Below are 14249 nucleotides of genomic sequence, written 5' to 3'. Positions count from 1 at the left end.
TCCAACTTCCTATCCAAGCAGGACAGTGGGAAGATGATACAAACAAAATGGTAAGAAAACTGTAACATTACTTAAACCTACCAATTCTTACCTCATTTCAATGTCCCACAATGCTGTGTCATCACTTATCCAGGGATTGGAAGGCTCAGCAGGAGTTATAAAGGGGTCGTATTCCACATACTGCTCTGCGTAGGCTATTAAACTGACATATAAAAAAAGAAAAAAAAAAAAAAGGGCCTGAATGCTCAGTTATATGTCAGGGAGGTACAGCTTTTCTTTTTTATTTTGAGCACTTTTTTTTTTTGGGGGGGGGGGGTATGTGTGTGTGTAGGGATTAGTCAGCTTCTCAGCAACACCAAGAGTCCCTTTTCCCAGGGATGGTGCACATAAAGATTTCTCTGCTAACACCCAGCAGGTCTCAAGCTCATCATCTCTGTTGAGATGCCCACATAAACCCTGATGAGGGAAGAACTGCATTGCTGTGGTAGGACTTCCCCTAGTGAGCCACAGGATGGCTATGGAGCACATGTGCTCCTCTTCACTGCACCCACTTACCTTCATGCATTTGGAGTAACTTGTCTATATAGTGTCGTGTGCTGTAGTTATGAAGTTATGAACATACTTATGCCTTTGGAAGATCACAGTTCTGAGTATCTCTAGCTTCAGGCTATAGATTGCTTCTTTATGATGCTGCTATACCATTTGGTCCAATAGCACTACTGTGAAATACTTCAACAGTAGTTTACAAAAATTAACTTAGAATGTAGCAAATTGCAGGCTGGAAAAACACCTGGCCTCTATACTGGCTTGCTTCATGACAAGCCAGATCACAGAATTAAGAATTATTGAGGATGGAAAAAACCTCTGAGATCTTCAAGTCCAGCCTATGACCCAACACCACGACATCAGCTAAACCATGCCACCAAGTGCCACATCCAATCTTTTCTTAAAGAGCTCCAGTGATGGCGACTCCACCACCTCCCTGGGCAGTCCATTCCAGTGCCTAACACCCCTTCTGTGAGGAAGTGCTTCCTAATATCCATCCTAAACCTCCCCGGTGCAGCTTCACACCATGCCTTCTTGTCCTGTCACTAGTTGCCTGGGAGAAGAGCCTGACCTCCACCTAAGTGCAACTTCCTTTTTGGTGGTTGTAAAGAGTGATAAGGTCCCCTTTAAGTCTCTTCTTCCCCAGGCTGAACACCCTCAGATCCCTCAGCCTTTCCTCATAAGACTTTCTCTCTAGTCCCCTCACCACACTCGTCGCTCTCCTCTGGACCCACTCCAGCACCTCAATATCCTTTCTGAAGTGAGATAAGACACACAGCCTCTAATCCTAACTGGGATGAGCATCAGAGAGCATCCTGGGAAAAGAAGAAGGTCTGCTTGCATAAGTGATTCAGGAATTCCACTGGGGTTGGGGCTAGGGGCATGTTTTTGCAAAAGAAAGGCAGCATATATGAAGCAAATCAAAAGAAATTTGTGCTAGTCTATATTGGAAATACTCTAAGGCACTTTTATTTTTTTTTTCCTAGGTTTGCCAAGTAATTAACTAAGTTAATTGAGTCTCATCATACTGAACAACTAATCTGCTTGCACTGTGATTGTCCTTAAGAAACTTTACCTCTGGTCTTCCACATCTCAAAAAGGCAGAAGGATGAAAATACCCTGTGAAACAAAGGGTCACAAAAGCCAGAAAGTTTCCCTGACCTGCTCTACAGTAATTATTTCTTTTTGTTTGTCCTAGCTCTTATCATGAGGCATTAAAATCATACACTTTTGTAACCACAGCAGGTTCCCACTACCCTTCAGGGCACTCAGGGCTGTCTCATCTCATTTCATTAATTACATTTCATGACTGCTGTGGGTCAAGGGTTGGAGGAGGGAGCAGCGTCCAATTTCAGAGAGCAGCAGCAATCCCTGAGACATCAATGAGAGGGAGGGTTGGTAAAAAAAAAAACAACAAAACCACAACAAAACAACAAAAAGGATCAATCAGGAGATATCTCCTGTGAAACTTGAATTGCTCCTGATAAAATAATAAGGCAGCATCAGAGGTGCTACTACAAGTACTAATAAAAAGAAAAGGTGAAAAAATGAAATTAGATGAACCAAGGAGGAATTGCAAAGCATCTTTGCTGGTTTGGTATAATGACAGCAACGGAATCATTGCCTTATTGTCTAAAAGAGGGTATGGAAGGGACTCCTAAGGGAAGGCATTTTGTCAAAATGCAAGCCTGAACATTTGGTCTCTCACTGTATTTCAAGTAGAAGAGGTGGTAGAAGAGTTCACTGAAGGGTTCAGAGCTTGCTTTGAGAACCCAACTGTCGTGCAATCAGAGGGCCCTGTAAAGCTTTCACAGTAACTTTGAGGAGCTGCAAGGATAGTACAGATTTTCATCTAGGGAGCTGAGATTGCTTCTGCCAGGAAGATGTTCTGGTTTTCCCCAGACATTTCTGTGATGTCATGTGTAGCATGGGATTGTGCTAACACTGCAGGGAAAACAGTAGGTAGAAGATACTGATAGTTTTGCTCAACTTCTCAAATCTCATTGCCAAATCCTAAACTTGACAGCGTGAAGAAAGGAGAAGAAAACTGTCTCCAGGTGCCTGAAGCATCTGAGGGATGTCCTTGTAATGTAAATAGGGAGTAGGGGGAAGACAATCTTCAGCAGTGGGTATTTATTTCATGGGAGTTGGAGACAACCTTTTGAGATCCTTTCCATTCCTCTTCTACTGGACAAGGGCTGTCCCTCAGAATAGCATACATTCACAGAAAATGTATGCAATTGGTCTATAGCTATTGAAATAATTTCTGTCTTATTCCTGTTTCAGATTAGACACCATTCCCTGCCTTATTTGCTCTTTGTTACTTCTCTTGTCCTGCCTGAAAGTGCCTTTGTGCCGTACTGAAAAAAATGGCAGGTGGTGCTGCTGTCAGGCTCAGCTTTCAAACAGAGTGTGCCAGGAAGTCATCTCTAACACCCTGATCTGCCATACTGTTACTTAGCTAGTCCTGAAAGCAGAACTCAGCCTGAAAAGTGACTTGCTAATAACAGCAGCTCCTTACACAGCAGATTTGTTCCTGGTGTTTGTATTCAGCATTTTACATCAGGCTTTCAGGCCATACAGACTTTTATTTCAGGCAATCGTTCAACTCAGGTCATCCACATTCATTCCCCCTCTTCTATCTCCATCCCTGCCAAGCCACTGGACTCATCAGCCCCTCTGCTTCCCTCCTGTCTGCTCCATGACCCTCCAACATCCAGGCTGTGCTTCCCACCACTATCCACCCTAAACCCTGGGACCCACCACTTACACTGCCATTCAAAGTCACCACTGAACACTTCCTTACAAGTATCAGAACCCTTATTTTAATTCTTTAGCATTTCAAAATTAAACTTTCAAAACAGGATAAAAGAACTTTTTGATTGCTCTCATTTTACTGACTTTTCTCCTGATTATCAATTTGCACAGACTTTGATAACCTCGTTTTCTTATCCAATCTGGGATCAATTTAAAAAAAAAAAAAAAGTCAAAGCCTTTTCAAAACCGGAAAATTTTCTGTCTGGTTTTAATGAAAACCAGCTGGGATTTTGGGGATTGACAATGTTGCATTTATAAGGTCAATAGCTCCCCACAAACTTGAACAACAGGTGTGCTATGTGGACAGGATTCAGTATTAACGAGTGAATGAGTTTTACTGAGCCCATCTCAGAGAATAAATACCTACCTAGAAAAAATTCAAGCAAAACAGATCTGCTTGCTTGTAAATTACCAGCCTGGAAACTCTTACTATACGCCTCAGTATGTTAAGGCTATGGTAAATAAATTCGGTGTAAAATGACATTTTTTGGTAAAGCACAAATGTGCACTGGTGAGGCCATGCTTTGGATGCTATGTTCAGTTTGGGGATTCTCTCTACAAGAGTGACATTGAAGTCCTGAAGAGTGTTCAAAGAAGGGCACCAAAGCTGGTGAAGGGCCTAGAGAACAAGTGCTGCGAGGAGCAGCTGAGGGAATGAGGAAAGTTTAGCTTGGAAAAAAGGAGGCTGAGGGGAGGAAACCTTTGTTGCTTTCTACAACTACGTGAAAGGAGGTGAAAGTCAGTCTCTTCTCCCAGGTAATGAGCAATAGGATAAGAGGAAATATCCTCAAGTTGCACTAGGGAAGGTTTAGGTTGGGCATTAGGAAAAATTTCTTCATTGAAAGGGTTGGCAAACAATGGAGCAGGCTACCCAGGGAAGTGGTGGAATCACCATCCCTGGAGGTATTTTAAAGACATGTAGATGTGGTGCTGAGGGGTAAGGTTTAGTGGTGACTTGGTAGTTCTGTGTTAATGGTTGGATTTGATGATCTTAAACGTCTTTTCCAACTAAAATGCTTTCATGATTTTAATAAAAAAAAAAGAACCAGGAGGCCCAAAACAAATTGAATATGACAATTTCAAACCTACCATATCATGTATGCAGGATTTCAGGAAGCCTCTGAATATTTTCTATTTAATTGGACAAATTTTCATTTTAATTGTTAAACTTCATGAACCAACAGAAACTTTGGGGCTCTTGCCATTAAACTTGGCATACACATGGTAATTACAGGTGCAGGCACTGTGAAGGACATTTCTCAGGGTAATCTGGTTTTTATTAGTCTAAATAAAATTTCCTCTATTGTTCTTTACAAGCCAGTAGCCCTTATCATGTCCCTCATGTTCAACACCATTTTGCTCTAAAAACTATGTTGCCAAATAGCATCCCAATCCCTACATTTGTCTTGGTGATTCCCCTGCAAACATTCCCCTCCTTTCATGTATTCAAGGAGCTACCATTCTTAATTAAATTTGAGCTGCTTCTTTTTCTGTTCATACTTTTCTACGAGAACTAAATAAGTCAAATTGTGCCTTGATTTGCCTTTATGAGAAATGGCCTTGAGTAGTCAAGGTATAACTCCAGCACTTCCCATACAGTTTTATATGTACAAGCGGGAGCAAAAACGGGCTCTACAACCTCAGTATGAACTGGACATGACCATCACATGCAACAAGAAATAAACACAACTTCTTCCCCAGAGCTGTGCCAGAATAAAAAAAAAAAGAAAAAAGATGAGCACTGAAAGTTAATCCACAAAATAATAATAGTAACAATAGTAATAATAATAATAAAGATGTTTTCATATTGAATGAAATAACTTTTCTGTAAATAAGTTCTGGAGGTTGTGAAGGGGTGGGAGCCAAAAGTACTTCAGGGGCTCTTGGTTTTGCAAGTAGTATTTTGTCTGCTTTTACAGTACAAGAGCAACCTCATTTTCATCATCTTTTTTTTTTTCCTCGGTGGCAGAAGAATGAGTGCAGAAACGTCAGTGGTCAGCAGACAGGCAACATGGCGAGTCAAGAAGCAGGAAGAACTGGGGACAGAAAGGGGACCAGCCTTTGTGTTGCTCCTGCCTACTCTCCCTTTCTGGAACTAACAAAAAAACGGGGAACCAGGCAAACGGGGACACACACTCACCTTTCTGCTACTTTGGACATCTTTAAACAATGCCTCTCAATCTGCATGTTCAGAAAAGCTATCTGAGGAGAGAGATGACAAGGACATTAACAATCTACAGGCTCTACAGCAAGCATTGATCATATCCCAACCAGCTATTGATTTCTCTTTCCAAACAGCTTCAAAGTAACTCAGAGGGAAATGGGACCCCTCCCTAGGTATTAGAAGGTTATTAACTGCTTCAAACAGGAGTCTCCATTTCCTATGTCAAAGTCCCAGGGGAAGCTTCAGAAAACATAATTAAAAGTAGGAAAGGCACATATTCAGAGCCAAGATTCCTAGACTGCTTAGGGTGCAATATGATCCCCTTTTCACACAACATTCCTGTTTCTCTAACTGACTGGCATCACAAGAGCAGTTCCAATTTTACAGCACCTATGCCCTCTGCTATGAAGTAGCTCTTCACAGTATTCTTCTGCAGCCTATGTTGCCTATGATGGAAAAATCTCAAGGAATTTAGTGTTTAGATTTAGTTTGGAAAACGACCTAAAACATGTTTAAAGCTGCCTTTACTAAAATGCTGACCTAGTGATTCCTGTCTGTACTTCAGTGAGTGTTGCTTGTTGCAGAAAGTAATTTCAATGGAGAGCTCCGTGTGTCAGAGCAAGGATGTGCGAGTTGCCTGGCCACTCCTTGGAGTCATTGTGCAAATAACTTTTTCCCAGTTCCCTAAAAGCTCTGACTATACAGTTTTAACAGCCATGTACCTGACAATGTCTTTCTTCACTACCTGTGCCCAGGCTGTGCCCCAGCCTGCTGGCTTCTTCCCTAGCCTTTGTCAATGCCCACTTGAGACACATCCTCAGTGAACTAGAACTGTATCTGTCTACTGGTCCACAGACAGAATAGTAGCAGATTAAGAGGTCGCTCTTGTCCATAATACATATCATCATACAACTGCACTGCTGAGAAGAGTTGCCATAAAGCTGTCTACTTACTTGTTTGCGGAAATCCTCTTTTGTAGTTTTGCGTAGGGGCTGGGAGGGCATGTGCACAGGGCTTTGGGACTGAGACTCCTCTGCAACCCCATAGACTGACTGTGAGGAACAAGCACAACAGATTACAGCATTTTCCCCTGTTACGCAGTCAGAAGTGCAATATGCAAAGTAGAAAGGTAACAAGCAAGCAGTTTCCTACTGTTTGTAACCACACAGGTCAATAATCATTCAGCCTGGAGCCAAATTTACAGATCAGATTGTACTTGCAGATGCTTGCACTTGGAAGGTCTGCAGGCACAGTTAGTAAAAGAGTTTATTTTAAATGTTAAAATGCAGCTGATAATTTTTAGGAGCTCTGAGGGCTGTATATGTCAACACTTGCAGGATGAATGCTGGGAGTGGCCATTGCAGTGAACCAAAAGGAGAAAGAAAAAACTGGAACTGAACACTATGCCACTTTCTTTCACGTGGTTTAATTTCTTGTTGTAAAACTACCCATTGAACAGACTGCTTAACAAGGCATCAGTCAGTCAAGTTCATGTGAACCTCTCAACAAAAACATACAGATTGACTGGTTCTCATTCATTTTCAGGCAGAAATCTGCACCAAAAGTAGTATTGGTTACCCTTTCATTTTTGCTTTTCATTTAGAATTCCTACGAGGCATGTGAACAGCTCTGCTGCAATGTAGCTACCAATGGAAGAGCAGGAGTCTGGTGTCCCCTCCAAAACAGGTAACAAGCAATAGGACAAGAGGAAACAGCCTCAAGTTTTACCAGAGGTTTAGATTGGTTATTAGGAAAAATATTTCCACTGAAAGGGTTGTCAAGGATTGGAACAGGCTGCCCAGGGAAGGGACTGAGTCACCATCCCTAAAGGTATTTAAAAGATGTGCAGATGTGGTGCTGAGGGACACAGTTTAGTGGTGGTCATGTCAGCGTTAGGTTTATGGTCAGTCTCAATGATCTCAAGGGTCTTTTCTAGTCTAAATGATTCTATATACACGGAAGGGCTAAAACTTGCTGGAAGTCAAAGACACTGAGTTTGCTAATGATCCAGTCTTTGAAATCATTAAGGCTGGGAAACAGCTCTGAAATTCTGCACCCAAATAATTTCCAAAAATAGGACCCAGGTATTTTTGTCAATTGCTTGTAATGTTATGGGAGTGCAGAGCCAGCAGACATGTGGGACACAGTGCTCCTTAGCGCCCTTCTGAGCTGTATCAGTCACCCAGCCTGTACCGCTCTGATCATAAAATGGGAATAGTAAATTCACAGGTCACAGGATCACAAGATATTAGGGGTTGGAAGGGACCTCCAGAGATCATAGAGTCCAACCCCCCTGCCAGAGCAGGACCATAGAATGTAGTGTAGCTCACACAGGAATGCATCCAGATGGGTTTTGAAAGTCTCCAGAGAAGGAGATTCCACAACCCCTCTGGGGAGCCTGTTCCAGTGCTCTGTGACCCTCACAGTGAAGAAGTTCCTCTTCATGTTGAGGTGGAACCTCGTGTGTTGTAGCTTATATCCCTTACCCCTGGTCCTACCACAGGATGCAACAGAGAAGAGGCTGTCCCCTCCCTCTTGACACCCAGCCCTCAGATATTAGATTAGAACTGATATTTACAAAACACCTTTTTTTGGTTCCTATTGGGAAAGTCTGATATAGTGGAGGTGTCGGGTGCGATATTCATTTAAAACACACAAAAAAACCCCAAACTCAAAAAAAAACCCAGAAACACAAACCAACCTTTTTCACCTTCTGTGGGTTTTTCATACGACGACACTTTCTGATGTCCATTTCTGTGGTGTTCACACAGCCTGGCTGAAAAGATATGGTAATTGTGTTACTCCTCTGTTTACAATCCACACGCTACCTTACCTTGCTAAAACATACAAGAAGATTTTATCCAAAATTCATTCCAGCAGCTGGTGTCACATAAATCATCCTTGCAAAATAAGATAGTGCATATATCCAAAGTTGGCATCTCAGAGTCTAATCCATTTTCTCACAACTTTGGCACCAAAAGGAAATGTCTCAGCTAAGAGCGGAGCTTTTGCTAGGAAGTCTGAGCCAAACTGGGTAAGCTGCTTTACTATCACACACAAAACAAATAATCATCAAAACTTCACATTTCTTATGTATTTCCAAATCCATTGGTCCATGCATGCACATGCCTAAAATAATTTTGTAGACACTTGGCATGTTTCGAACTGTGAGGAAAATCCATGTGGTGACTTTCCAGGCAACGTCTTTGTGCGTGGCACAGTGTTTTACTGGTATTAAAACTTGTCAAAACCCAGAAAGTCTGATCATTCAAAAAGAGCTTTACCACAGGTCTGTGCACATCCCAGAATGCTCTTTCCTGGCTGTCCAAAATCTTTCTTTCTGTTTTATCCTTTTTCCTGTCAATTCTGAAAACAAAAGCATAATATGAGTCAACATGCAAGTAATGCATTCTTTATGCTGCAGTTCCTAGCTGAGGTTAACTCCATGACAAAAAAAACCCAGAAATCTACTTTTTTTGTACAGAAAACATCACACATTCCTGCTTGCAAGGCTATGTGCCATGAACAAAATAACACTGTGTTTCTTCCAATATGTGTCAAAGGAGATTTTTGCATTAAGGTGGAAAAATTATTTTAATATATGCTTTTTCATCTGGTAAGGAAAACAACCGTTCCTGATATTCTGCTCCTAGACCCTGATTTGGCAGGCTGGCGAAGTTCCTGTTTGGCTTTGGCTCTGGCTCTGTCAAGAGATTCCTTGGGACCTCTTTACTCCAGGTGAAGTTCTTGGGCAGAGCTGGACTGAGGTCCATGTCGGGAGGTTCCGTTGCACCCCAGTATTCAGAAGCACCACTGGTATGAGCACAGATAGTGAAAGGGCTGCTATCCCAAGCATTCAGTGGAAACAGCATAGGCAACACTTGGGGCTACCCTCCTTAGGGTTCTGTCTGCCTGCTCCAGCGTTGGCAGAGTGAGGGGTGACAGCAGAGGAGTCTGAAGCCAAGCTTGCTGTATGGCCCTGTGCAAGCCAGCTCTCATCCAAGAGACACACAACTGGGCCAGCACAACAGCAGCTCAGTAGTTTTAGCCCTGATGCAGCCAGGGTTTTGACTCACTCAAAGCACACGGATCAAAGGCTGCCAGGAGTTGCTCAAAGCAACTGTTCCCCTACCCCCTGGCAGCACTGAACATCTGGTGCCTCACTCCTATGCTTAGCTCTACACAGGAGCACAGCAAAGTCACCCCCTTCAGAGATACTGGATAAGGCACAGGAAAAGAGAAACTGGTTTTGCTTCCAGAGCAGGACTGAAAAGCTGACAGCATCGCTGTGCTGGGTTCCCACACTTCTGCCACCCACGAAAATTAAAGCAGTGAGAGAAAACTCATGGAATCTGGAATTTATGACCGTTAGGTTCTCCCTCTCCTGTTTTTCTTTTGGAAGGGATCCTTGGCTAAGTCTGTGCTAGAAATGTAGCAAAGGGATAGAAAATGGGGGACTGAAGCATCTGAACATCTGTCTTCAGAAAATGCCCAAGACCTTCAAAGATCAGTACAGCTCTCTGAATTCCCCACCACAAGACTGAGATGAGGAATCACCCCTGTACAGGCTCTGCCCTCACTGCCAAAAAGCAGTCACTGCATTGTGCTGAGAAGCAAACACAGGCACCCAGCCCAAAACCTCTTCTTGTGAGCAAGCCCTTCATGCTTGGCCACAGGGGAAGGTGAAGTCTTCTGCCAACCTCACACCACAAAGTGTACACAAACTGGAGGTACTCTGAAGACTCCACAACTTGTCTTCACAGGTTCTTGCTGCTGAATTCAGGTTCTTGGCACAAATCCTCAAGCTTACTGATAACTCAGTATTTCATATTTCAAACTACAAAAACACAACATAATTAGATGCTCTGTGGCTGTGGGTTTTAAGCAACATAGGTACAGCAGTGGAAATCTTGTGTGCAAACAAAGATGTGGAACACAGAGCAGAACCCCATAAGCAGGAGGAATGTTTTCAGGTCTTTTTGGTTTGTTTTGCTTTTTAGTTAATTCAGGGCTGTGAATTACGCTGTGAATTCCAGTCCTGCCTTGTTGGAAAACCGAAGACTGAACCACCAAATGAGCTGTGAACCAGGAAGCTGAAACAAGCCAGCAAAAAAGGTTGATAGCGGCCAGTCCATGCTTATATTTAAAAGAAAACTGAATGCAGAGAAGATGAATAAATGATCACATCAAGAATCTGATATTACATTTTTTCTTAGGTAATAATTGTACAGTGTGGACAGAATGCAGAGTTTTGGTTTGACTTACATTATTTTATTTTATTTTATTAATTCTTTTTTAATCTTGGTGATAAACCTGTAAGCAACCGAAAGTACAATTGCTATTTTAACCTCTAATTTTCTCTTCCAAACAGAACACGGGTACTCTGGTCAGAAAAAAAGAAAAAAAAATCCCTTAATTACCTTGTAAATTAAAGGATAATTACCATGTACTTAAATAGTGCATAATTACAACGTTATGAAGCAAAGAATTAATCATAATTCCAAAGAGTTAATCAAAGATAGAGACATACACCTCAGCCAAACCCTGAAGAAAACATATTCCTTAACATCTTATCATCTAGTGATGAAAGTGAAAATTCCTTCTCGTGGCACTGGTGTTCTCTGTGCCATCTTCACCAACCTTTCCATTCTGTAGGTAACACTTACGTGCACAAAACAAATATGGAGGAGTTTAGGTGCTAGTTTAGAGACACCAGTCTACAAACCCTGGACCATGCCCGTTTGGCACCAACAATGACAACACAGACAAAACATTTGAGAGGCAACTGTTTTCACAAGGGCAGGTGAAGAAAAATAAAAAGGAGATTTCAATTATGAAAACCCCAAATACTAAATCTGAGTAACTTTGATGTAAGTTGTACTCAGTTCTCCACACTAATCAGACTACGGAGAGTAGAGGTACAATGGAGTCAACTGGGGATTGGTATAAATGAGAAAAATTAATCCAGTGTGCTGTAAATACCACCATTATCATCACTTCCAAGTGCAGCATTTTTAAACTGAGAAATATTTTACAAGCTTAGAGTAGCATAGACAGATGACAAAGTTCTGTTCTTTCCATTTATACAAAGCAAAAATACTACACCAAAGTAGAAGCAGAATGGGAAAGTGAATTGCCCAGCTCCCAAGGTGAATCTGGGCTCAGGAGCTCCTGATCAACATTTCTATGTACAGATAATTAAACCCATCTTTCTGGCACAAACTTTCAGAACTGGCTTTGCATTGTTTCTAGTCTGCCAGTGACTGAAATTCACCAACACCTTCTGAGCTTAGCTGCAGTAAAGACTTTGACAGAGAAGTTTTATTCCTTTCCCTTCACAGCTGTAAGTATTGGTACAGTTAAGTGCTCCAGGATTACTCACTTCACTTGGGCCTCAGCTTGCATGAAGATAAATTCCCACTTTCTTGCAAATGCTCTCTGAAGTCTTGCTAAGTTTTCCTGATAAAAGATGAAAATAACAGAACAATTAATCCCTGCAATTATAACAATTGCTTAAGAGCACAGTTACTATGGTGAGTGTTTATTTTTTTATTTTTATTTTCTCTTTTGAAGCTGGAAAACTCAAGACACCAAAGTTAACACTGGTTTCAGGTGAACAATCTTGCAGGCAAAGCAAGGTTGTAACACATCCTTCTGGGCTGCAGCCCCATAGCTGCAGCCAAGGGGGCCCTGTCAGGGAGAAGTAATGGAGTGTGATAAAGACAGCCTGAGCTCTGCTATGAAAATAATGATAGACTTGTTCCTGATAGATAACACTGAGAAGCTTTGTGAAGCTGATGACTTTCATTTCTGACAGCAGATGGCTGCCACCTGCACATTTCCCTCTCATCTTCACTTTCCCTTTCTCCTCCCACTGCTTTCTTCTCTTCAGGCATTTTCTAAGGTGCAAAGCCTGAGCATCCCTTGCTTTGCTCAGTCCTGGTCACTGCTGAGAGCATTCTGCAGCTGCACAGCACTGAAGGCTGGGGACTGCCAGGATGATTCACAAAAGGAAATAGCTTGTTTGTCTGAACAATGAGCATCACTAACTGCAATGACTGGGTCCAGATGCAGCCTAGTTCTAAATCTTCAGTAAGAGCTCTGGTCCAGAGCCATTACAGAGGGTGTCATGACTGAACATTTGGAAGTGGATGCAACTTCACCACAGGGTCAAACTCGGGTCATGGCCAGAATTTCAGGCTCAAATGGCACCCCAAAGTCACACATCCACACTCACCCTTATAAAAGGAGGCCTGATACTCTTCACCATTACAGCTGGTTCAACTGTTGGAAATTGTCACTGGAAATGGACGCTTAATTCTACTGCTGTTCTTTTGCTTTTTATTTCAAGAAAGTGCTTAAGTGTGTGCATTTCAATGCTAGAAGAAATCTTCCTCTCATTTAAACTCTTGACTAAGACAAGGCATAAAGCTTGGCCTTTTTACCACCAAGTCCATATAAGAGTATCAGTCCATATACACACAGGAAAACAGTTAAACAAATGGTTTTCAGCTGTGCTGAACTATGATAATTTTCTTAACTGTCGCTACAAGGAAGAACTACTTGTAAGTATCTGCAAAAACAATTTTTGTGTGTTTCTTCTTTTTATTTGCTTTGTTTAAATTATATTCACATGTGCCGTCTGGAGTAAATATGCTGAAGCCAATGAAACATCACCAGTTGAAACAATATTTGAATCGTGCTTATGTTTGGACCATTATAAACAAAACTGAATGCAATTATGCAAGCTTAATCATATCATCAAGACCCTTGCTCTTCCAGCATAAATGGGCAGTGGGGGGCCATCTACGAATGCTATAAGCAGAACCTAAAAATGAGGTGTCCTCTGACAGGCTTTGTAGACACTCTCTTTGGAAACTCCAAGTCAGTGCTGATGCCTACGGAGAAGCTCTCCCATGCTACATCTCCAAAAATATGCACTAAATGCACAGGGCTCCTTCCCACCCCTGTAAGCCTGTTTCCTTCACTTGTGCTTAGCTTACACCTCCAGTGCTGGATCTGCTTCAGCTCCCATAATGATTAGGAAAAGTCGGTGCCATTCTTATCAGATTGTTTCTAATTAAGAGAGCAAAGTTTGAATGCAAAAGTAATCTCTAATTGTGCAATGCAATATTCACAAGAAAACCGAGAGACTGCCAAGATCTAATTATTTGCCATCACTGGAGCATTGCTACTTTCAGGAGACACCAACATGCAAAAGCACCTAGCTATAGCCTCACTGCATGTGTGTGGTCACTGCATGTGTGTGGGAGTGCGTGCTGCTGAACAGCCTTTTGTTGTTTTATGGTAGATCTTTAGAGTACTTGCAGTTAATTAGTTGGCTGTGAGCAATTTTAATGGTTTTAATAATGAAATCAGCAACATGCAGAAGAGAAAACTCAGCAAAAGGATGTATAAGTGCATGCAGATTATTATATTCCTTCCTTTATGCCTGTAATTCAAAACTGGAACTCTGGATGCATTTCCATGGTGGACTAGAGAAGTGGAAAGTTTTGCCTGCACTTGAGTGAAAAGCCTAAATGGTATGTGTATATACATATCCATGTGCACAGAAGTCTCAAAACAAGAAAGAAGGACAATGTCTGTATTTGGGAAAAAAACCACCCAAAATATATGCAATATAAATGTTTTCATTGTAAAACCCACAAACACAGAAGTCCACTAAGAACCAACTTTGTAAGCAAACCCTCCAACAAAAACT

General features: G+C 41.8%; 1 protein-coding gene across 1 annotated transcript in view; it reads right to left on the bottom strand.

The window, feature by feature from the left end:
- The window catches only part of RGS6 (regulator of G protein signaling 6), a 228893-nt gene that overhangs the window by 35560 nt on the left and 179084 nt on the right, over positions 1-14249 (bottom strand). The window contains exons 7-12 of the mRNA XM_054400221.1: positions 11910-11986; positions 8812-8893; positions 8229-8303; positions 6477-6579; positions 5504-5561; positions 92-202 (exon numbers count right to left, since the gene is read on the bottom strand). Of these exons, the coding sequence (XP_054256196.1) occupies positions 92-202; positions 5504-5561; positions 6477-6579; positions 8229-8303; positions 8812-8893; positions 11910-11986 (506 nt within the window). The remainder of the gene's footprint in view (positions 1-91; positions 203-5503; positions 5562-6476; positions 6580-8228; positions 8304-8811; positions 8894-11909; positions 11987-14249) is intronic.

The sequence above is a fragment of the Indicator indicator genome, chromosome 4 (assembly GCF_027791375.1).
Source record: "Indicator indicator isolate 239-I01 chromosome 4, UM_Iind_1.1, whole genome shotgun sequence".
In the NCBI taxonomy this organism is placed as follows: Eukaryota; Metazoa; Chordata; class Aves; order Piciformes; family Indicatoridae; genus Indicator; species Indicator indicator.
Note: the sequence above shows the minus strand (reverse complement) of the source record. Positions and strands in the feature narration are given on the sequence as shown.